Raw genomic sequence first — 24,965 nt, forward strand, 5'->3', positions numbered from 1 at the left:
TCGTGTTCCAAACAGGAAGTTCATATGTGGGCTCTTCGGGCTCCTACTGACCCGGGCTCCCATTGTCTTACATACAGTGGCCCCTCTCTATGTAACTGCTACTGTGAGCCTCGTCATTTTGGTCTTAAAATGTTTGTATTAACCCGTTCTACATGATCCTGGTGGTTTTTGGTTTTTTTTTGCTATTTGTCTGTCAAAAAAAATCTTATTTCAAATATAGAACCTGGCTCCAAATTCACCCCGTAACCTTAAGCATCACGAGCTTCATTTGAGTGGCACAGACCTCTATGGGTGACGTCACACTGGCTTATCACACTTCTTTATACACTCTATGGGGGACCAGGACTGGACCCTCTTCTAATTAATTTATATTAAATGTGAGGCTTCTTGCCTCATGTGGATTCTGTTCTGCCAGCTCTCACAAACTGAACAGCTGAAAGATTTCTTATTCTAATTTCTATTTTGTGTATTGACTGTGGCACCTCACATTTTATAACTTTAAATTCAATGTGTGTGTGTGTAAAAAGTTTGTTAGCATAAAAATATAAGAAACAAACAAACAAATTTCAGTCAAAATTTTAATCATCAGAACAAATCAGTGATATAACATGTCTCTGAACAGCAGCAGGGTCAGACAGGCATGTACATTCAGCTGTTCAGATTTAAACAAACCTTTAAAACCTTCATTTTAATTAATTAAAACAAAACAAAAATTCCACAGACTTGCAAATGAACATGTGAATGAGAACTGATTTCCCAAAATACTTTGGGCTGAGTCTGTTAAGGCAGAGCGAGGGTTTTTTATGCGGACTGGTTTTAGTTGTTTTTTGGTATAATACACAGATGTGGATTTGTTAAGGTAGTATGGTGTTTAAGGCGGAATTTTTCAGTATTCATAAAATAAAAACTCTTAAAGCACATCTCTGGTGGTCCACCTGAAATTAAAGCTACATTTACGCACACTGACATAGTCTCTTAAAGAGCCCATATTACACTATTTTCTGATCTGCTATAATGTTTCCTCATCACAAACAGACCTGGAGTCGTGTTTAGGTTCAGTCACACAAGTTAAACCCACAAAACCTGCATATTTAGGCTGAGTTCTTCTCTTAAATAGAAAACACTATTCCACCTTATGATGTCATGTGGAAATACAGGAAGTGCTCTAATTGTGTTTTTAACCTCTATACACCTTCACTAGAATCATTTGGATCATTTCAGCCCCTGGAATTGTCAATCTCTACTGAACTAAAGGTAAAAGGAGCTGTTAACTTGAAAGCTACTACTAAATGACATCAAAAGGTGGAGCAGAGCATTTTGAGCTTTGGAGATGTAAACACACTAATAACTATGGGTTACCTCAAACACGTGTGAATTTTTTGGGGAGATAACAAAATTATAACATAGATTAAGGGTCACAAGAGTGAATTTTGGATTATAGGACCTTTACGGTGGACTGCTTCATCTACAGCGATGCTTCCGTTGCCTCCTTAAATTCTGAGATTGAAAAATAAAACTGCATTTTGGTTTTGGACACATGAAACTAACCCTGACAACCTCAAAAAAAAAAAAAAAAAAAAAAATCTATCTATCTTTTTTTTTTTTTTACAGTGAATCTATAAAAGTATCAAATATAGAAAAATATGAAGAGTGAACAAACTATCCATAAAACACTGTCCTGCAGAGTCTGTGCAGTCTGACTGAGACCCGGACTCTAGTCTTTTGGTGCTGTACTGTCATTGGCTGATGTTGAATACAGAGGCGGGGTTTTCTCTGAGGCTGCGCTGTCATTGGCTGATGTCGGACACAGAGGCGGGATTTTCTGTGATGCTGTACTGTCATTGACTGATGTCAGATATAGAGGCAAGGTTTTCTCTGCTACTCTGTCATTGACTAAAGCTGAAACTGGAGACTGGGCTTTCCTGGACAGGAGAGGAGGGGCCACTGGAGGGAATGCCCCTGACTGAAACAAACAAACAAACAAACAAACTTTGAATTAAGGCTGCCAAACTCAGTGTTTTTGTAAGTGGACATTTATTGTTATTACATTTATTGTCATTTATTGTCATTTTATGTTATTGCATTGTCTTGAATGTTCTACAGTATAGATTAAACCTTTCCATCATGAGCAGGTTACAGTGCTACACTACATTACAATTCAGATCTGTGGAGAGTCGCCCCTATTCACAGAAGGAATTAATGTATTTTTGAGCAATAGAAACACTTGTAATGAATAAATGCTAGATGGATATGTTTAAAGTCACACCATGGGACATTCCAGGCAAAGCAACAACATCTCCATGGAGGCAAGTATGTAACGGACCCTCTACCATAAAATTTGCGCAGTGCATCTTTAAGAGTGACTTTTTTATCTGAGTGTTCCAATGCAGAAGCAAAAAAAATGTAAGAAAGAGAGTTAAAGTTTCATAATTAATGTAACATAAGCAGAAGGGACTAGGAGTCTGCATCAGAACAGAGGGTCATTAGAACTTTAGAGCAGAGGGACATTTACAGTTTAGAGCGCAGAGAAGAAAAAAATTTGGATTTTTTTTTTTTTTTTTATTAAGAAAAAGGGTTGTAAGTGTGAGATATTAGACCAGAGGGGCATTTTTAGATTGTGACTCAGTGCAATGGAGGTGTTGGTCTCACAGCTGTTAGGATTAGAGTCATTAGAACAAGACCATATTAGAACATTAGAAGGGTATGACTCACAGCTGTGGATGAACTGTTGGAGATAAGCTTCAGACGAGGCTCGAGGCTGAGCTGGAGACTCCACCAGAACTGACAACACAGAGGAGAGCTTTAGATCTGGTTTACACTTGGTTTACACTTGGTTTAGTCCAGTTCCTTTATGTTATAAGGTTCTTTTTTTCAGACCAAGAGTTTGTTTTCTTACCTGACAGTTTCGACTGCTCACTAGCAGTCTTCCTCAGAGTGGTCACATGATGCTAGTGACCAGTCGAAACTGTCAGGTATGAAAACAAACTCTTGGTCAGAAAAAATAATCTAACAATATAAATGATCGGAAGACCAAATGAACCTCATTGGACTAGTCCTGGTCCTGTCCGTGATCTAGTACCTGCATTAGTCCGGTTATGATCTGGGTCTTGGGTCTTGCAGACTCTGTGCAGAAACTCGTCGACTTGTTTCAGGGACAGAGAGTTGTGTAGTGTCTCCAGAGGGAAGATAGAGGGGACCATGGAGCAGCCTTCAAACCCTGCAACAAAACCATGTCAAAACTGTTTCAAGACAAGATTGGGAAAGAACCAGGTCAGGAGGAGAACCAGAGTTAGACTTGGTCTGGGTTTATCAGATCAGTGATTTGAGGAGCAGCTGCAGGGTCTGTACAGCTGCAGATAGGGCTGCACTGTTTAGTGTTGTGATAATGATATTTTATTTACTTTTTGGCACAATAAGTTGAGTTAAATTAAAACTGAGAATGGACCTAGCGTAAATTCAGCCTGAAAGGCCAAACTGTGCTCCCCTCTATCTGATGCTTCTCCAGAATTTACCTGCTCCTCAGCCTTCATCACCTCACTCCAAGTACTTGTCAAAAGCAGGACCAGTCCAAGAAAGTCATGAAAACACTCTCCCTTTTATCCTTTTGACTTTACAAAAACACTAAAATGGAGAACTTTGTGTTGTTGACACATATTTATTTTCTTGCGATATTGATATTTTCACGATAGACTGTGCAGCCCTAATTGCAGGATCTGTATAACTGTAAGTTCTGTACAGGGGCAGGGCCATATAGGGGAACAGCTGCAAGGTGTTTACAGCTGCAGGGTCTGTACAGCTAACGGCAAATGTGCACTTAGACATTAAACAAGTTCTGGTTGGGTTTACACACTCAAACAGTTAGTAAAGCACTAAACTAATTGGACCAAAAACACAATGTTAGTTTAAGGTTAGTTTTAATACTGTTTTTTTCTCAGGTTCTCACCATTAGTCGGGTGCAGGGCTAATCTTCTGGTTTTAGACCCATTTTAGTCCAGTTTTAGTCCTGGTTTAGTCTTGGTTTAGACACTCACCGTTAGTCAGGTGCAAGGATAATGTACTGGGTAACTCCTGGTTAAGACCTGGTTTAGTCTGGTTTAGAACTGGTTTAGTCTAATTTTAGTCCTGGTTTAGTCCCTCTTTAGACCTAGTTGAGAATTGGTTTTAATCCTGGTTTAGACCTGGTTTAGTCTATTTTAGTTCTGGTTTAGGCCTGGTTTTAGTCCGGTTCTCACCATTAGTCGGGTGCAAGGTGCTCGGTTACTTCTGGTTAAGACCTGGTTTAGTCTGGTTTTAGTCTTGATTTAGTTCTGAATTAGACCTGGTTTAGACTGGTTTTAGTTGGGTTCTCACCGTTAGTCGGGTGCAGGGCCAGAGTCACAGAAAATCTCTTTTTCGGCGGCAAAGACAGAAAGTCTGAAGAAGAAGAAGAAGAGGGACAGAGCAGGTTCAGAGGCGCAATGTGAGTCCTCAGAGTCACTGCCGAATCTGCCTCACTTATGCTAACATTAGCATGTGTGTGTTCTGTGCCAGCTCGAGTTTTAGAAGAAAATCTTGATAAGTTTAATTTTTTGATGCAGACCTGTCAGAAGTAGGCTATATCGCTGACGTAAATATTGACAATAAACGATAATATAAGCAGGATTTACCTCCCCAAAACTAGTGTGTGCTGTATTGTTAATGAACATGAACTGCAATAAATAAAAGAAACTCTTAATGACTCATGTTCCAGTTACTTATTCAACCTTTTATGGTTCTCAGATCTTATCTTAGTGCAGAACTATAACAAAACTTCCCACGAGTTCAAAGAAAAAGAACCATGATTAATACCGAGTCTAAAATAATTGTTCCATTTGTCTGTGAACGATAAGTCGATATAGTCATTATCGTGACAGGTCTAGCACTCGGGTCAAATTTGGTCCCTGTGATCCCTCCATGACACTATGGAGGTTGTCTTTGTGTTGCCGTAGTGACCAGTGTTTATGAAAACGCTTGTGCACAATGGTTTCGACTCAAAATGGGGAATGACAGGCGCCCCTGCAGGACAGAGATGGAAATGCAGTAAGACATGAGACAAGACACAAGAGACACAGAAAAAAGAGGAGGAATGAAATGGTGAAGTGATGTGAGGTTAGTAATGTAGAACCAGAATTAAACCAGGTCTAAACCAGGGATGGACCAGGGATGGACCAAGACTAAACCAAGACTGAAGTCATGAAGCATCAGAACATAGAATTAAAATCCTCCGACTGAAAGTCAAAGTGATTATAGATCTGAGTCAGACACTATGGACCTGCAGAGACAGTTACATTAGAGGAAGCTCTAGTGTTAGCTCGCTTTAACTTTATTTGGAGCTAAAACACTCATACGGCTCCTTTTCCAGTGTTTCACTAGCCTGGCTCACACCAGATTGATGTGTGTAACACTCTGAATGAGTCTCTGGTTTAGTGCTATTTTAGTCCTCGTTAAGACCTGGTTTAGTCCTGTTTTAGTCCTTGTTTAGTCCTGGCTCAGTCCTAGTTTAGACCTGGTTTAGACCTGGCTCAATCCTGGTTTATATGTAGTTTAGACCTGGCTCAGTTCTGGTCCAGTCCTGGTCTGGTGTTAGTACCTACCAAAGACTGTGGAGGGCAGACTTCCAGGGGACAGCGGGGGCTTTCGGAGCAGAGGCTCAGGTTTAGTCCTGGTCTGGTCCGGGTTTAGTGCGGGTTTAGCCCTGGTTTGGTCCAGGTTTAGTCCAGGTTTTGGGTTTTTGCGGTGGTGCGCGCGGATGTACTCTCGCAGGTTGGGTGCGCTACAGGAGAACAGCCCCGAGCACATGGAGCCTACACACACACAGTTAGTACAGCGCCCCCCCCAGGAACAGAGAAGAACTGAACCTGTGTCAGATACCCTCCCCCCTATGTGTCAGATGCTCTCTGATCCTCCTGTATATCTGTGTTTCAAATGCCCTCCCATGCCCTCCCTGTGTGTCAGATGCCCTCATGCAATCCTGTAGCCCTGGAGACCTGGTTTAATCCTGGTTAAGTCCTGGTATAGTCCTGGTTCAGTCCTGGTTTAGACATGTATCCCTGCATGTCAGATGCCCTCCCATCCTCCTGTGGCCCTGTAGTGTTAGACAGAAATGTGGGCAGGTCAAATGCCTCTAGTTAATCTGCAGATGTTGTGGTGTGTCGGATGCCCTCCCACTGATAAAAATGATAATTGAAAAACATTTCGTAGTTCCTCTCTGTGCCTGTGGGGGATGCTCTGTTCACACTAAACACATCAGAGTGGGTAAGGGGTAGTTAGAAGTTAGGAGACGAGCAAGGAGGTGTAGAGGAGCAAACAGGTGCAGACAGGAGTAGGCAGGTGCAGCTGTTATGGTGGTTATAAACAGAGGGAAGAATGACAAACAGCCCGTGACCCCTGACCCTGTAACCTGCTGATCCCCCCTCCCCCTAGACCTTCCAGGCACTCTTACTATAGACTGTAGACTAACTCTCTCTCTCTCCTCCAACTTTCCGAATGGGAAACAACAGATTTTCCCAAGACATTTAAAACTGTCATTTTAAAATCAAAGGACACATTTAGAAAAGCACCTCATTACCAGGGCTGGGCTATTCATCAGATTCAAATCTGCTGTAGTTATCAATCTGTGTCTTTTTAATGGAGAGGTCTACAGCCATAACCGACTGATAATGTGTAGAATGGAGTTGTACACATTATCGATCTGGAAGATCTCTCACCGAAAGTGATTGGAAAACACAGAACGTCATGACAACTATTTGAATCTAACTGGTCAAAGTGTCACGACAGTGGAACAAGACGAAAAATCTTAACTTTTGTAACATCCAGCTGACAGAAAAGCTCACACATTTTCCCTGTATACAAATGCACAAAGCTCTTACCTTCTACACGTTTTTCACAAACAAAATAGTCTGATTGACTGAAGTCAAGATTGATCAATGAGGAAAAAAAAATATTTTTTTGCCACATGGCCCAGACCAACTCAGTGCAAATCTTTGTGCTGTGTTTGTAACACAACCTCAAGGAACAGAAGACTCTGAAGGTTTCTATGTAACAGAGCCCAGTAGGGGGTAGGTCCTGGTTTAGGGTTAGACCTGGTCTGGTTCTAGGGTAGACCAAGTCTGGGTCAGGGGATAGAGTCTTTGGTCTCTTTCGGTCTCCAGTCCAGATGAATGTGGATAAGCCAGAGGAATGAGCAGAGCAGGGTTAAAGAACATCTGACAGGTTTTCAACAAACTCCATCCAAAATGCAGAAACAATTTAAGCACAAGGACTGTTTAAACCTTCATTTTACTAAATAAAGGTTTGTTATTTTCTTTAGTTTAATCATAACTATTGATATTTTGCAGCTGGGAGTGTGATGCTAACTGTAGGCTCTGCTCTGTCTGAAGCTCTGTTATTTAAATTACTTAGTGTGAACTTTGCTTTAACAAAATCTGACCATAAAGAACTGGCTTAACTGAACTGCAATAGGTGAGCTGGTTTGCGCTGTTAAAAAAAAGTCTTTCTAAAATAACATTACAGTTACAAGCTAGTCACAAGACCATGAACTTGGCTCCTAAAATTTTTCTGTTTAAATCATTTTTTTCAGACTGGCTGTGTTTGCTAATGTGTGCATTGTGTCACCATGGTAACTGCTGAACATTCCGCCATAGACATACATGAACACCTCCAGCATGCAAAATATCAATTATGAAAACTGGAAGGTCTTTGGCTCTTGTTTACATTATGGTTACTTGGTAACAGAACGGGAATTATCTGTCATATCTACTGCCCATGCTTAACCAAGAAGTAACATTAAAACCATGAAACAGAGAAAACTAGGCTGGATTATTTCTAAAATCTTACAATATCAGCTGAACAGCTGAAAAGTCTCCTGAGACAGAGGGAACTGAGCCACGGTGAGACAATACAGACTCCACACATGTGCAGTGACTTTAGACCAGAGGCCCTCCCTCGCACAGGCTGTCCTCTGTACCGGGGCTCAGGGGAAAGCGTGATGGAGAGATAGAGTGATGGAGTGATGGAGTGATGGAGTGATTGAGGGCCAGGACAGATGGAGAGAGGGAGAGATGAAGAAATGGAGTGATGACAGGAGAGATGGAGGGATGATAGGAGAGAGGAGGGAAAAAAGTACTGACCAAGTCCTGGGTTTGGTTTGAACTCGGGCGACTGACGAGATCCAGATGAGAAGAGTCTGAGAGGACCTCCTTTAGACTGAGCACACTCAGACAGGACCTGAAGAACAGACCGGATTTAAACCTGGTTCAGTCCTGGTTTAGACCTGGTTTATTTCTGGTATAGTCCTAGTATGGTCCTGGTTTAGTTCTGATTTATTCCTGGTTTAGTCCTGGTTTACACCTGATTTACCTCCATAGATCCAGTCTTGCGATTGCGGATCATGGGAGAGCGGCGCTGAATGCTGATTGGCTCTGATACATTAAGTGCTTGGTCGGTCTGGTCCTGGCTCAGATCCTCTAAACTCCCCTGGTCCGGGCGCTTGTCTTTGTTCTGAAACACACACGTTTCACTAAGAAGTACTCCAATCCTCCTGAAAGTACAATTCCCTCCCATCCTCCTTGTAATTATAAGAAAATAGAGTGTAGGACTTTAGCTCTAGTGTGTAGGCAGTGCGTTAAGACATAGGAGCTATACTGTAGGCAGTGTAAGTCTGATTAAGCAGGCCTGACATGGGGTGCTCAGGCCTGAATGTCGTATGAGGTATTTAGTGTGTAGGAGGTAGGCAGTAGGATATAGGAGATATACTGTAAGGAATATGTACCACAGAGCACTCAGATGCCAGTCTCTCTCATGCTTTGGTAGTTGTTATGCTTTAGGGGGCATGGCATGTTGGAGAAATGAGTTACCATATAGGAATTATACTGTGGGCTGTATGTACCTCAGAGGAGGCAGGTCTGAAGCCAAACCCCTGGGGGGCGCTCTCACTCTCACAGCCTCTAACTCCAGGACTGAAGTGCAGCTCCACATGAAAACGCTCCTCAGAAGAAGGATCCTAAAAGACACATACAAGAGTTAAACACAACACATAACACAGTGTATCTTATCAGAAAGATCATATAGTCGAGTTTATTATGGATTGGTGTGCTTTGGGTATGTTTGTAATATTATATTTGTTACATAAATATGAGTGGTTAGCGCTCATCCCTCACAGCAAGAAGGTTCTGGGTTCGATCCCCGGGTCGCCCGGGCCTTTCTGTGTGGAGTTTGCATGTTTCTCCCCGTGTCTGGATGGGTTTCCTCCGGGCGCTCCGGTTTCCCCCATCAACCCAAAACATGCTACATAAGTCTCCAGAACAGTTGATAGTCAAGGTCAGTTAAATACAATCAATTCAATCATTGTGTGTCCTTAGGCAAGACACTTTACCCACATTGCCTAGTATGAAAGTGGTGTGTGCGTGACTGATGCTGGTGGTCGGAGGGACCGATGGCGCCGATTGGCATGGCAGCCGCACTTCTGTCAGTCTGTCCCAGGGCAGCTGTGGCTACAATAGTAGCTTAACATCACCAGGTATAGAGTGAATGAATAATGCTGAATGAATAATGCTGAATAATGCTCTGTAAAGCGTCTTTGGGGACAAAAAATGTCTGTGAAAAGCGCTATATAAAGACTTACTTACTTAAACATATTTATTTGCACACATTTACATATATTACCTTGTTATTATCTTCATACAGCATAATCACGATCTGGGTCATGTAGTTGAGTTCTGGCACTGCACTCAGATACTCCATGGCCTGTTTCCACTGTGCGTCATGCTCCTCCTGGTGGACACACACATATAGATATAGATTATTAAAGATAATTGATACTTTGCATCAACATTCTCTGGGGCTGTAACGCTAACTGGAGGGACTGCTCTATCTGACGTTTGTTAGACATTAATCTAAGCTTTGTTTTAACACAATCTGACCATAAAGAACTGAATTAGTCCCTCTCAAATAACATCACAGTCATAAGCTAGCTACCATTAGTCAAAGGTTAGTAGTCACTCTCATTTTTGTAGGCAATCAAACACCTAAAGAGGACCATGAACACTCGTATTGATCAATCACAGGCTTCTGAAAATGCGTTTCAATACATATTGTATTCTCAAGTTTAAAGACATAAAGTCGAGTAGTGTTTGCTAATTTGTGCATTGTGTCACCATGGTAACTGCTGAACATTCCACCATAGAGATACATGCAGAACACCCCAGTGTGACAATCGTCAGTCCACTGTATGTTTGGTGTGGACTACTGAATTACTGATAATGCTTAGAGCTCACTTACATCGAGCAGGCCGCCGTATCTGAACATGTTGAGCAGAGAGTGGACGTGGCTCTCGGAGGTGAAGTACAGACGAGTCCTGACATGACGCCCTGGAGACATCACACCACGGGAATATCTAAAAGAGACAAAAATAATATATGGAACAGACGTTATAACATCTGAATGGCTAGCTTAATAAGTTAATCATTTTCATAAGAGCAACAGATCTGCACAAGAAAAATTAGACACTACAGCTGCTTAAATACTCACCGATGCAATGTTAAATTTGCCCGATTCATCAGCCGGTTTCACTTATTAGAAACCATCTGACCTCGCAGCGTTAGAATTCATTCGCTCGACGGTAGGCGGGTACTTTTTTTCATTTAACCAATCACTGCTATTTGGTCGTGACATATGTCATGCGCCGCTAACGTGGCTAACTGGCATATTAAGCTTTTCCCAAATTCTGTAGGAAGAAGGACAATAATGTCTTTGTTTCGGTGTTCAGTGGGAAAAAGCTTTGCCAGGTGAGTCGCGCAATGTTGATGACGAGTCCCCACCTCCCACCCCCCGTACGGTGTCCTGGTTTTGACAAACGCAAATATGGTCACACTAACCTGTATTCACTTGAGTCATGTCTTTTAATTCAACAGAAATTGACCGCATCAGCGCACAAGAGCTGTAGTTTTATCTTCGCTTAGTTTATGCAAGGAGAGGCACCAAGTGGCTCCAGCCTGGCTAATGTTAAATAGCTAAAGTAAACTAATAACATTTAGCTTTTGAGAATGCTAACATCAACAGCTCTCACTGGTTAGCTCTATTAAAACTCTGTTAATGAACATGAATGACTTACTGATTTCTGACATAAAAGGCACATGAATGCAAACAAGTCAAAACCGTGACATCTCATCAGATAAAATGTTACAGATAAAAGTGGTGTCACATTAGATGGTGTAGGTGTTAGGGTCTTTACTCATGATGGCTGGAGCTTGTAGAGTTTGGTTTGATGTTAGAGATAGTAGTGTTGCATTGGATGATTCTAGATGGGTCTTTACTCACAGTGGGTGCAGTTTGTCGGGTTAGCATTTAGGTGTTGTAGATATTGGATTGGTTGGTGTAGGTGTTAGGGCTGGAGTAGGGCTCACAGTGGATGGAGTTTGTTGACTGCCTCGTCCTCATGAGTCCTCTGGAGATCCAGTTGGATCTTCTTCATCAGGGGAACACAGTACGTCTGAGCTATGTCCAACTTCTCCTCTCTGCTGATCCCATACTCCTGTAGACCAGTACCAAGTCAACCAAAAACCAAGTCGACCAAAATCAAGGCTAAATAAGGACTAAAACTAGATCTACACAAGGACTAAAATCAGGTCAAAACAAGAACTAAACCAGGACTGAACCAGGTCTAAATCAAGACTAAACCAGGTTTAAGCAGGCCTGACCTGAGGTATGACGATGTCGGCCAGGGCTCGGCTCAGTCTGAACAGGTCCTGTGTCCGGTCTAGGCCCAGGGAGGCGTTATGTTGGGAGTCATATTTGATGCAGTCATAGATGTCTGGGATTTTACTGATGTCATAGCGACCACTCTTCATCCGAAAGTCTCTCTCCAGTTTAGACCATCTTTGTAGCATCAGCTCCAGTGACTCAGAGTGGTACAGCTGTAGGTCTGTGGGATACAAAAGACCAGGGTTAGACCAGTGTTAGAGCAAGGTTAGACCAGGGTTAGACCATCTCTGCTACATCAGGGACTCGGAATGGTGAGTTAGTCCTGGTTCAGTCCTGGTTTAGTCTTGGTTCAGTCCTGCTCTAGTCCTATTTTAGACCTGGTTCAGTCTTGGTTTAGTAATGGTTTAGTCTTGGCCTAGTCCTGGTTCAGTTCTGGGTGAGTCCTGGGTTAGTCCTTAGCAGTACCACAAATCTACACAAAGCAGGGAAAATGGTTTTAGATTCTATGCCTCACATTTATGGAATACTCTCATAAACCAACTAAAACTAAACTCTCTGTGGAACTTCCTGATAAGATAAAATAAAATAATAAATAAATAGTCACTCACTCTGGGCTGTGGGAGTCTCCAGTCTCTGTCGGATTTGGGAGGTCAGGTTCTGGATCAGGCTGTAGACCTCATCACAGGTTTTCACTGGGTTCTGGACCAGGTTCATGGAGTTCACCAGAGATGGACTCTGGGTTGGCGCCAGCTATAAGAGACAGGGACGGGGATTAGACCTGTCCTAGTTCTGGGTTAGACCTGTCTAGTGGTGGAAAGTAATAAAATACAAGCAGCAAAGTACAGTACTTAAGTACAAATTTTAGGCATCTGTATTTCACTATAAATTTTAAAGTGGATATGCTTTACATAAAACTCCATTACATTATCTGCTCCTAAACTTTTGAATTGGGATGACCAGTAGAAATATTTTTTATTATACTCTGAGAACAAATGCTAAATTGAGTACTTCTTACACCGTTGGTCCTGTCCTAGTCCTGATTAAGTCTTCTTTCAGTCTCGGTTCAGTCCTGGTTTAGTCTTGGTCTTACCTTCTGGTAGTGGTCGGGTACGAAATCCTGGTCTTGCTGCAGGATCTCGTGGAGTCTGGTCTTGACCCGGTTCTGAGTGTCCGAGAGACAGTCCGAGTCCAAGAGGCCATTCATGTTTGCGCTTTTCACCATCTGCACCAGGATTGGTGTCAGCTCCCCCTCCAGAGCTAGAAGACCCTGACACATAGAAAACAGGGTCTAAACAGGGTCTGAACCTGGTTCAAATCAAGACTAAAATAGGTCAAAAGGGGGTCTGGGTTTAAATCTAGGTTTAAACCTGGACAGAACCAGGTCTTAACCATGTTTAATTCAGATCTAAACCAGGTCTGAACCAGGACAAAACCAGGTTTAAATCGGGTCTAAACATGGTCTGAAACAGGTCTAGACCAGGTCTTAAACGTGTCTAAACATGTCTAAACCAGGTCTAAACCAAGTCTAAATAGATATAAACTGGGTATAAACTGGGTATAAACCGGGTCTAAAGTGGGACTGAATCAGGTCTGAACCAGGTCTAAATTAGGTCTAACCAGGTCTTACTTTGGCAAAGGCAGCAGCAGTCATCTGGACTCTTCCTTCGTCAGAGGCATAGATCTTCAGGTCATGCCTGTAGGTGCTGTGGAGTCTCAGAAGCCCACAGCCCGGGAACCCAGCATAGTCCCCTGGAACCAAACAAGATGGGAGTTAGACCAGGACCAGACTGGACTAAAACCAGACAAAGCCCAGACTTAGACCAGACAAGGTCTAGACGGGACCAGAGAGTTTTGATCCGGGGGAGGACCAGGCGGTTGATTAGGGCCCAGATTGGGAGGCGTCTCTTTCACTGTGCTCGGATCACACTTCTGGTTTTCTGTTTTAAACTTTTACAATATTCAAAATAACTTTTTTGTGAAATTTCACTGATGCTCCACAGTTTGGTCAGGGACTAAACCAGGCCTAAACCAGGCCTGAACCAGAACTGAACCAGGACTAAAGCAGACCTGAACCAGAATCTGGAGCAGCAGTTTTGAACCAATCACAGTGAAGAGAGGCCTGATTCTCATTGGCTGCAGAGCACATGCTACTGTCACAGATCACATGACCATGCTTCCTGTCCTCTTGTCTCCTCGTTTCCTCTATCCTCGTCTCCTCTCTCGTCGTCTCCTCGTCTCCTGTCTCCTCTACTCATCTTCTCTCTCCTTGTCTCGTCCAGTCCTAGAGTCTTCCTCTCCTCATCTCCTGTTTCCTCTCTGCACGTCTCCTTTCTCCTCATCTCCTCCTTTCTCTCCTATTTTCTCCCTTTGTTCAGCAGGTTGTCTGTTTCTTGAATCACAAAGTCGAGTAATAATCTGACCTTGCTGTGACCCCGCAGACACACTGAAGTGAAAGGTCAGAGTTGCTGTTTCTCTGTTTAAAAACTTTATTCTCACACATGCTCATATCGACCAATCAGGAGGCAGCACACATAACATCACATGACCAGGACTAAAGTGACACCAGAGAGAGAGAAGACAGAAGGGAGATGGGTGAAAGAGAGGAGGAGAGAGAGAGCAGAACAAGGAGAGAGAGAGAACTGAGAGGGGGAGGAGAAAAGTGGGAGATATCAGAAGAGAGGGAAAGATGAAGAACAGAGCTAGAGAGAGGAGCGGGAGAGGAGAAAAAAAGATGGAGCTGCCTGGGGAGAGGAAAGAGAGGGGGAAGAGAGGAGAGAGAGGAAGAACAGAGTGAGAGAAGAGGAGAGGAGAGGCAGAGTGGTTAGAGGAGTGTGGGGGTGTGTCTAGGGGGGGCAGACAGAGGGAGACTGTGGCCAATCACACACCGCCATATCATCACGAGCTGATTCAAACCATCCAATCACAGTGGCCGGATCAGAGCGGAGGCAGGGCTTACCAATCGGAGACTCGTTTCCAAGGAGACGGCGGTTACCGGCTTTTCACCAAAATTTTACCGCGGCAAAAAAGACAACGTTAAAGATGCCCTCCCTGTGTGTCAGATGCCCTCCCATCCTCCTGTATCCCTGTGTGTCAGATGCCCTCCCATCCCCCTGTATCCCTGTGTGTCAGATGCCCTCCCATCCTCCTGTATCCCTGTGTCTCAGATGCCCTCTCAGTATCTCAGATTATGGCAGGTGCACTCCCCATGTGTGAAATTGCCTCAGATGCCCTGCAGGTGTATCAGACTGGCTCAGATGCCCTCCCCGTGTGCCACATTGCGTCAGATGCCCTCCCGTACCTTGTCCTCCAGGGTACATGCAGCGAAAGGCGCGTCCCAGCTCCTCAGCCTGGACACGTCCTGCTGGAGTTAGCTCTCCGCCCCATTTCAGCACCAGGAGCAGCGAAGGACCCTCCTTATGACAATCTGATAAGAGAACACATCAAACATTAGACCGCTCCCAAACCCACCAGGGCCCTCCTTTTGGTCTCAATCTGATACAAATATAAGAGAAATTATCAGTAATTAGACTGCTCCCAAACCCCACTGAAACATCAGAAGATTGAACCATACCTTCTTCTCCACTGGATGCCTGCGGTTTCCCCGTCCTCAGGTACGTAAGCTGGACTTTTCGGTTGATTCCAGAGAAATGTCCATACCTTAAACAGAACACTCAGGATTATTATAAAAGCACAAGAAGTAAACGAAATTAGACAATATGAATATAAAACATCACAAGTACAGTTTTAACTAACTGTGATATACACAACAGTAAGAGTGTTCTCTCAAGACAACAGCTGCAAGGTCCATTCAAGTGTAAGTGTCATCATGAACAGCTGCAAGGTATGCACTCAAAAAAACACACTTTAAAGACACTTCACACTAAAGACAGGGTTAGAAACAGCTGAGAGGTCATGGTCAGAGATCAAACTGTAAGGTCAGGGTCACAGGAAGAGCTGAAACGTCAGGGTCAGAGGATAAACTGTAAGGTCAGTATCAAAGAGAACAGCTGAAAGGTTAGGGTCAGAGGATAAACTGTAAGGTCAGTATCAAAGGGACCAGCTGAAAGGTCAGGGTCAGTAGGGTCAGGGCCTGGTGGAACAGCTGGAAAGTTTCATGCTGCAAACAGTTGAAGCAGTTCAGAGACAAGAGGGTTCACACGTACTGAGAATCATTCAGACTGGACTCCCTTCAGAGACAGAAGAACAGGGAGGAGCATGAAGGAGAACATGGAGGAACAGAATGAGGAGAGAAGAGATCACAGCATCAGGCCAGAAAAACAGGACTCAGAGAGAATGACAGATTTTGTAGTTCAGAGGACGAAGAGATAACTCAATAGTGACAACAATTCAGTTACTCACATCAGATGGGACTGTTTACATGATGTTTCATAGAAATCAGTTCCTGATCAAATTTCTGCTGTGTGTGTAAATTTTAGGGATGGGACAAGATCTCAAGATTTTGAGGGACCAAATTGCCACAACATAAAGGAGATTCTATCCTTCATCTTTACATTTGACCTGGGTATGAAAGAGCTACATGTCACTCAGAATCTGGAGCATGTTATATCTAAAAGATTCTGCATACAGAGTCTTGTAGCTTACATATTCTGACAGAGAACACTTTAACTCAGTTTTTATTTCATAGCACCAATATTTATACTTGCTCTGTGTAGATGAACGTAAATCAGCTGATTTGTCAGTTTATCTGAAACATTTGAGCTCTTTGACTAAAAGTTATTAGATTTAAGTGTTAACCATCAGTCGTCCAGATCATAAGATCATAAGAGAAACAGATCTGCACAAAAAATACCAACACTACGAGAGTTTAATTAATACAGATGTAATGTTAACTAGCTAAAGTAAACAAATAATGTTTAGTTTTGAGAAGGTTAATGGCAACAACAACTAGTTAGTTCTTTTAATCAATGTTAATGAGCAGACTAAATGATTTTATTATTGGTGACATAATAATAAAAAAAAAAAGCTGAGATAAAAAAATCAAATTCAATCTTGGAATTCCGAGTACCCAAGGACCATATAAATGCAGTATAAATACTAAAATGTGAAATGCTAACTGTACATTTCCAGGACGGTTTTGAGCTGCTCCAGTTTGGACTTCTTCTCTTCAATCTCACAGTCTGTGTGTTGCCCCAGCTCCACCAACAAGAGGCGTGCTATGTCCAGCACTTCCTACAAACAGAATAAGACAAGAAGAACTCAGGACCCAGTCCAGATCCAGTTTAGACTCTCATGTTTAATGTGCATATGACAGTTTTTAATGATTCTATGAAAAGTCGAAAAAATATGTTGAAAATTACAGGAAGTAGAGTTCTATTTTAGAGCGTTCCATATTAATGAAATTACACTGGGAAAATTCTAGCCAAAAGTTTGGCAGAATTTATGCAAAAACACATTTTCCTGATACCTTAAAGATGATTTCAACCAAATAAAGATGGTTTCTTATATTTTATTTGTCAGATCATAATTCCTGTACATTTGAGTTTTGGCCGGGTGTACCACATGGTTGCTAGGTAGCCATTATGGAATTCCCAAGAGTGATATCATGACTTCACACCAGGAAGTAAAATGTAAAATCAAAAAAATTAATTCATGATTAACTGTTTTAGTCAAATGAGTGGTCTAACCTGTCATAGACACTTTAAATTTTAATATTCTATTTTGAGTAGAACCGACCTGCAGCTGTTTGGGCTTCTTCAGCTTCAGTTTCCCACTTTTATATCCTCCGTATTTCTCAAACAGCTCGAAAAACCTGGAACAAAACAACACAAAGACAATCTGGTTATAATCCCGGTCTGGGCTTCAGCTCTGGTTATAATACCGGTCTGGGCCCTTTGATCTGGTTAGGAATGAAGTCTGGGGCTCATTTCTTTTTCTTACTAAGGAAAAGACTTGATACTCAATCTCAATTATCAAAGATACTTAAAAAAATCATGAAAGGTTCCACCTTCTCCAGTTTATGGAGTACCATAGCAACAGTGATTCAGGGAAGAATCCAGTTTTGACACTAGTCTCAGAATTGATTAGTACCTGGATGCGTATTTTTTAAAACTCAGTTTGGATCCCGGTCTAGGTCTCAGACCTGGTTATAATCACAGTTTAGGATTCAGATCTGGTTATAATCCCAGCCTGGACTCACAGTGGGTGGCGGACCTCCATCTTCATCTTCTGTTTGGGCGTTCTGTCTCCGTGGCGGATGATGGCAATGACACAGCGCAGCTCCATCCTGAACATACAAAGTCTTTATTTCATTCAAAAGATTTAAACGCAACCAAACTTTAAGGTCTGGACCATAGACTGTTCATATCTCTGATCACAAAACCACGCAAATGTTAAGAAAGATAGAATTCTGATCTACTGCCACACAGGGCTCCAGGAGTGGTACAAGTAGTAGCAGTAATAGAAGTAGTAGTAGTAGTAAATTACAAAGAAACTGTTCTTGAGGCATCCAGGAACAAGAAAGTTTCACGAAATTGAATCAAAACCTACTAAACCAAAACTTTAGTAAGCTCCGTTGTTTTGATTCAATTTTGTAATAATAGTAATAGTAGTCGTATTAGTCGTATTAGTAGCAGTAATAGTAGTAGCAGTATAGTGGTAGTAGTAGAAGTAATAGTAGCAATAGTAATAGTAGTAGAAGTAGCTGTAGTAGTAGGTTGCAGTATTACTTACATGGTCCCGGAGGTTGTGGGCACTATGGGAATGTCCTCAGACTCCATGGGCAGAGACCAGGGCAGGTGCAACTGAGGAGCCAGCTCTCTCATAACCAGGTTTCTATGGAAACAACTAAATACATCAGGTGCCCTCCTGTATCCCTGTGTGTCAGATGCCCTTCTATCTCCTGTATCCCTGCGTGTCAAATTCCCTCCCATTATCCTGTCTAGGCCTAGAACTGGCCCAAAGGGTCTGAGAAAAGCACCCAAGCACCACCTCAGAAATATTGGCTTGAACCATATCTGAACCAGGTCTGAACCAGGTCTGAACCAGGTCTGAACCAGGTCTGAACCAGGTCTGAACCAGGTCTGAACCAGGTCTTGTCCCTGGGGCTGTGTGAATTCTTATGTGATAAGAGACATGTAATGTGACCTGGTGGAAACAGAGACAAAAATAACTAGAACTCAGAGTTCCCCAGGTCTGGTCTCTGGTCTCTGGTCTCTGGTCTCTGGTCTCTGGTCTCTGGTCTCTGGTCTCTGGTCTCTGGTCTCTGGTCTCTGGTCTCTGGTCTCTGGATCAGGTTTTACAGTTCACCCTGTGGACTTTACAGAGCCATAAAGATCCGGTAACATACCAGGACTAAACCCAGTCTGGATTCAGTTACAACCTTCAATTTTACTGTTTGTTTACTCAAGCTGTCAGCACCTTGTAATAATAATCTCACTGCAACTGCATTCACAAATATTACAACTACAACTAGTTCAACTACTACAACAACCACTACTACTACAGCCTTCAATTTTACTGTTTGTTTTCTTCATCTGTCAACAGTTTGTAATGATAATTTCACTCCAACTGCATTCACAAATACTACAACTACAACAATTACAAACACTACAATTACTACTTGTACTAGTACTGCTGCTGCTACTACTACTACTGCTTAATAGGCACTTTACAAAGACATTAGAAACATGTGGCAAAGACACGGACATTTGGTTTGGTCAGATGAAGAGTGGACATCTGAACTTTTTAGGAGCACACTGTAGTAGTAGTAATTGTACTTACCCGAGTACTTTGGCACAGTCGTCGTAGTACTTCATGGAGTTCTTGACAAAGCTGAATCCGTTCACGTCACAAACAAATGAGTGACCATTTGCTCTGAGCAGGTCAAAGCCACAGACTGTTTGCTGAAAAACAAAACCAAGACTAAACCAGATGTAAATCACATCTAAACCAGGACTGAACCAGGTCTAAACCAGGTCTAAACTAGGACTGAAACTGGGTCTAAACCAGTGCAAACCAGGACTATACCAGCTATAAACCAGGACTAAACCAGATCTAGAGTTCTGTACCTTGAAGGCCAGGCAGACCTTGCGGGCGACCAGCTTCTCCATGGCAGTCAGCATCACTGGGTATCTGACCTCTTTCCCCTCACTGTCACGCTCCACTTTACCGTCCAGAGCCGGGGACTTACGAGCCTCAGCGTGGGCGTAGTCTGGGCCCACTGTGTACACCTGACACATACAGGTGAGAGAAAGGCAGGTGAGAGACAAGTGAGAGAGAGGGGAGGGGAGGAGGAGTCATACTGTAGTGTTATAGAGTATATAGTGCCATAGAGTAGCCACAGATTATATAGTGGAAGTGTGACATCACCCACAGTGTAAGCCTTCAAATGAAGCTCACTGAGGATAGCAGTTATAGCAGCTAATCTCGAGTCCAGTTCCATATTTGGAATTCCAACAGCAAGTATCATAGCAACCAGCCAATCAAAAAGGAGGGGAGGTAGGATGTAGGGTTTAGGGTGTATTTTTAGGGTGTTGTTACTTTGACCTTGTCAGTCCCATCTGTGGGCATTACCTCTTGCATCTGATATGAGGTGGTTAGGGTCTGGGATTAGGGGTCAGAGGTTGTCAGGTTAAGGTGTAATTTTAGGGCGTGGGTACCTTGACGTCAGTCCCGTCGGTGGGCATGAACTCTTCGTAGATGTAGGAGCCAGTTTTTCTGACGCTGCTCTCAGGAGAGTACACACTGCTCCTGCTGCCAATCTACATAACACACAAAAGCTGTCACTGATATCAAAATCATTAGACATAATATAGATATAAAGACCTGCACACAAAACTAAACCAATTATTATTATTATTGTGAACCCTTATTACTACTAAAATCAATCCTATTATTATTAAAACATGTCAAAACATATATACATAGGATATGTAGGATATACACACAAAACAAACCACTTGATCAGACAGTTGGACCCTTCCACCACCCGTACCAACCTCAGGATTTGAGTCATCTGTCTGATTTGCGTCACTCTTACCATTAGCCTGACTTATTCAGCAGTTACCATGGTGACACAATGCACACATTAGCAAACACTGTCAAAAACTTTAAAGTGCTAGCAAGCTAGTGACTGGAATGTTATTTGAGAGGGACTTGATTCTTATTTATTTACTGTAAAGGGACAGCACATATTAATGAACATTTAAAATGTAAATATGTAACAATTATAGCCAACATGGCTAATTTCCACTGTTTAACAGCACAAATTAGCTCACCTGTTGTAGTTCCAGTTAAATCAATACTTTAAAGCTCAGATTAAAGTCTAACTTGAGCTTCAGAGAGAGCAGTGCTTACAGTTAGCATTACACTCCCAGGGAATGTTGATGACAGCTGCAAAGTATACATTTTCCTCTAGAAGGAGTTCTAAAGGTTCTTTCAGCTGTAGCTTTGGTTTCATCTCACCTTCCTAAAGAGCCTCTGGCTGCCTCCTCCTGCAGACGTGGGATAGTAGATGTACACATTGTGGTCTTCCGCACAAACTGGTTTCTCTACAAACGGTTTGTGAAAGATCTCCCCGTTCACCTCCACATGGTCCTCCCCTTCAACCAGGTTACACTCTGAAGAGAGGACAAAACCCAGGGCTAAATCAGGTCTGAACCAAGTCTACACCAAATCTGAATCAGGACTAAATCATGACTAAACCAGGACTATATTAGCCCCCCGTAGTCTGGTTGAGATCCATCTGGTACCTTCTGGATGATCGGGGTCTCGGTTGAGGACAGCGTACCGAGGCAAGTCTATGCCCTCCTCCTGAAGGATCCGGTACACCTCCCTCCTGAAAAACACCCCAACAGAGTTTGGATTCATTTTGAATAGTAGCAGCAGCAGCAGCAGTAGCAGTAGTAGTAGTAGTAGAAGTAGTAGTAGTAGTACTAATATTAGTAACAGTAGTAGTAGTAGTAGTAGAACTAGTACCTATCCTGGATGTAGTACTGCATGTCCAGGTCATTGATGAGTAGAGGGTTCCTGAGTTTAGAATATTCCACCGCTTTGTCCAATGGGAAACCTGCCACAGAGAAAAGCATGAAGTACAGGTACTACAATAGATCAGCACAAGTTCTACTGTACTATAGTACATATAGTATAGTAGAAGTACTACAGCACTACAGTAGAAGAGTACCGTTCCCAGACCTAGGCCAGCAGGAGGACCTGAGGCCCAGACACAGGCAGAACATGCAAACTCCACAGAAGTGCTTCACCTCAAGAGTTCAACAAACCTAGGACCTTCCTGTTGTGAGGCAAGGTACTATCTACAAGCTACTCACTGTTTCACCCCTTCTCCCCCTCCTACTAACACCTACACTCTCTTCTCCACTCATCCTTTTACCTTGTCCCCCTCCTCTCCTCCTCTGTTCTTCTCTCTCCTCCTCTTCTCCTCTCTCTCATCCTCATCCTCATCCTCATCCTCACCCCCTCTTCTCTTCTCCTCTTCATCTCCTCCTCACCCCCTGCCCTCTCCTCTTCTTATTTCCTCCTTTCTCCCTCTGTTCTCCTCCTGTCCTCCTTCTCCTTTCGTCTCTCTCCTCTCACCTTTGGAGTGGAAGGACACCAGTACATCACACAGGGGCCAGTTTTCCGGGGGTTGCTCCAGAATCACATCTTCAGGGAAAACCGAGACTTGGATGAACTCAAAGCGACAGAGTCTCTCCAGGATCTGAACCATCGGTTTTGACCGAGACTTCTTCGTCATGGCGCAGATCCCCACCACTATGCGGCGCTATAACACAAAATACTGGCTTATAGACCTGGTTTAGACCTGGTTCAGACCTGGTTCAGACCTGGTTCAGACCTGGTTCAGACCTGGTTTATCACTGGATCATAAACCTGACTCAGTTTGTTCTGTTCCAAAGGCCAAAGCTCTGATAAAGCTCTGATAAAGGACACAGAGAGATGGATAATAATAATAATAATAATAATAATAATAATACATTATCATATTATGATTATAGTGGTAGTAGTAGTAGTAGTAGTAGTAGTAGTAGTAGTAGCAGTAATAAACCAGAACTAAACCAAGTCCATACCAGGTGTAAATCAGGACTATATATGGTTCAAATCAAGTACAAACTAGGTCTAAACCAAGACTAAACCTAAACTAAACCAGGCCAAGACAGGATTAGACAAGGAGTAAACCAGGTGTAAAACAGGATAAAACCAGTACAAAGTTATTATAATGATAAACTTCACCTCGTAGTTCTCCAGGTCCTCCAGATCCTCCAATTCCACAGAGTCCCCCGAATCCAGACCTGGGTCTTGGTTCAGATCCTGGTCTAAACCTGGTTCTGTTTCCTGGTCCATGCTTGTCTTCAGTGTTCCCCTCAGTCCCTCAAAATTCTGAGCTGGTTCTGTGAGAGGAAAACTAAACATGTGACAAGAGCAGAATCATCACAAATGCATTTATTTAAAAGATTTTGGACAGATGCTGGTTTGAAAATATAAAGAGAATTAAACCAAAATGATTAAAGTTATAATAATGTTACAGAGTCTGGTTCTCGCACCTGTCTCACCTGCCTCACCTGTCTGCATGTCGCCATCGTCCTCCTCGCACCCCAACACGAATCCCCGCCTCCGTTCTGACATCACACTGACATTACGGCAGCAGGCTCCGCCCCCGACAGGTGAGGTCAGAGTCCAGGTGAATCATCCACAGGCCAAGGTTTGAAACACGCGGGCAGCAGTAGCTTATGTGGTAGGGTGATGGTCTTCTAATCCAAAAGTGAGTGGATCGAATCCCACAAACATCACTGATCCACTGACCCAGATGTAAATCAGGCCTATAAAATGTTCAAATCAGTTACAGCAGGACTAAAGCAGGACTAAAACATAACTTGTGGTGTGATTCAAGCTCCCAAAGGCAAATGCTGTTGTTGTGTCCTTAGGCAAGATACTACACAAACCCCTAGTATCTGTGTACACTGGTGTGAACGGGTGAGTGGTTCCTTGCAAAGTACTTTGAGCCTTGAAGGTAGAAGGTAGGAAAACGCTATAGACCATGTAGTGGAAAAGTATAATTCTCCCATTGTCACACACAAGAGAGGAGTGTCTGGCTCAAGGACACAACTGCAGCGTGCACTAGTGGAAGCTGGAATCAAACAACTTTTTATACTGAATTACATAATTGTTATAGTTCTAAACACAAACTGAACTCAAGCAAGAGAAATGTTACAAAATAATGTTACTCAAGCAGAAGTACAAAGCAGTGGACCAAGAAATTACTCAAGTAAGAGTAAAAAGGTGTTTAGCAAAACTAACTTAAAGAGTAACTGTCGGGTGAAACATCTGTTTTATGATTTGAAGTGAATGTACTGTTAAGTACAACACATTAAATATGCACAAAAGCTTGTATTTTCAAATCATAGACAATAATGAGCGTAACTAAAATGTTCAAATCATGTCATATCAACATAAAACTTTTGTCACTTGTAGACCTACACACAGTGGAAAGAGTAACCACAACTTTTACTCAAGTAAGAGTACTGTTACTTCAGTATAAATATTATTCATGGAGGACTAAAACTAAAACAGGTCTAAACTAGACCTAAACAAGATTTAAACCAGGATTAAACCAGGTCTAAACTAGGTCTAAACCAGAAATAAACCAGGACTAAAACAGAATTTAACAAGATCCAAACCAGAACTAAACCAGAACTAAACCAGCTCTAAAGTAGGTATAAATAGGACAAAATCTAAACTAAAACAGGACTAAAACAGAACTAAACGAGATCCAAACCAGGACTTAACCAGGTCTAAACCAGGTCCGAACCCATCGCTCTTCGGAGACCCCCGGAAACAGCCGAACTCAGCCGGAGACAAACTTGAGAAAGACGCACACGGGGGGCGCCCCCGGAGGTTCACGCGCATGGAGCTGTACTCACCTGAGCGTGTGCCCGGCCCCGTGCTCGTGTCCGGACTAGATGTAGGTCCGGATCAGGGCCGGATCAGGTCCAGACCTAGGTTTTCGTTTTTGTCCAGACTCGGGACTAACTTCTCTTTGAGGTCACCGCTTGGTCTCGCGAGAGCTACAGCTGCTGTGCACGAGACCGTGTGTTTGTTTTGGTTTTAAATAAAGTTCAGCGTATGATTCAGAGAGCACCGCGTACGTGGCGCCATCTGCTGGAAAAGCCCCACACTACGCACAAGAACCATGGATCTATTAAAATAACAAGACAAGACAATAACGATAACAATAACAATGACAAGAACGCACTGAGGCGCACTAGCATGCACCA

General features: G+C 42.8%; 1 protein-coding gene across 6 annotated transcripts; it reads right to left on the reverse strand.

The window, feature by feature from the left end:
* Positions 1-564: 564 nt before the first annotated feature.
* On the reverse strand, positions 565-24,750 carry ppip5k1b (diphosphoinositol pentakisphosphate kinase 1b). Of its 6 annotated transcripts, XM_055156043.1 has the most exons (31): positions 24,612-24,750; positions 23,244-23,510; positions 22,924-23,081; positions 22,270-22,456; positions 21,655-21,745; positions 21,429-21,514; positions 21,142-21,296; positions 20,337-20,438; positions 19,746-19,907; positions 19,459-19,580; positions 18,409-18,510; positions 17,876-17,962; positions 17,413-17,488; positions 16,799-16,908; positions 15,290-15,375; positions 15,017-15,142; positions 13,346-13,467; positions 12,809-12,985; positions 12,327-12,468; positions 11,715-11,938; positions 11,421-11,548; positions 10,297-10,411; positions 9,682-9,789; positions 8,906-9,019; positions 8,377-8,517; positions 8,148-8,244; positions 5,726-5,822; positions 4,351-4,427; positions 3,080-3,217; positions 2,713-2,781; positions 565-1,963 (listed from the first exon to the last, which is right to left on the reverse strand). In XM_055156043.1, the coding sequence occupies exons 2-31, from the start codon at positions 23,314-23,316 to the stop codon at positions 1,887-1,889; spliced, it is 3,549 nt and encodes a 1,182-aa protein (XP_055012018.1). In that variant the 5' UTR covers positions 23,317-23,510; positions 24,612-24,750; the 3' UTR covers positions 565-1,886. The 6 variants fall into 6 exon arrangements, with proteins under 6 accessions (XP_055012018.1, XP_055012014.1, XP_055012015.1 ...); XM_055156039.1 differs by lacking the exon at positions 4,351-4,427 and having other exon boundaries at positions 5,613-5,822; positions 23,253-23,510; XM_055156040.1 differs by lacking the exon at positions 4,351-4,427 and having other exon boundaries at positions 5,613-5,822; positions 22,924-23,095; positions 23,253-23,510.
* Positions 24,751-24,965: the final 215 nt, after the last annotated feature.

Source organism: Boleophthalmus pectinirostris, unplaced genomic scaffold, assembly GCF_026225935.1.
Source record: "Boleophthalmus pectinirostris isolate CB_2022bp ecotype Guang Dong unplaced genomic scaffold, ASM2622593v1 HiC_scaffold_2, whole genome shotgun sequence".
Classification (NCBI taxonomy): Eukaryota; Metazoa; Chordata; class Actinopteri; order Gobiiformes; family Gobiidae; genus Boleophthalmus; species Boleophthalmus pectinirostris.

Bases quoted from the DNA above. Each gene is read 5' to 3' on its own strand.
- ppip5k1b (XM_020934665.2), bottom strand. From the start codon at position 23,316: ATGTCAGAACGGAGGCGGGGATTCGTGTTGGGGTGCGAGGAGGACGAT. The intron at 21,746-22,269 runs GTGAGAGGAGAG...TCTCTGTGGCAG, and splicing joins GGTGTCCTTCCACTCCAAAG to GTTTCCCATTGGACAAAGCG. The intron at 15,143-15,289 runs GTATGGTTCAAT...TTCTCTTATCAG, and splicing joins GGCATCCAGTGGAGAAGAAG to ATTGTCATAAGGAGGGTCCT.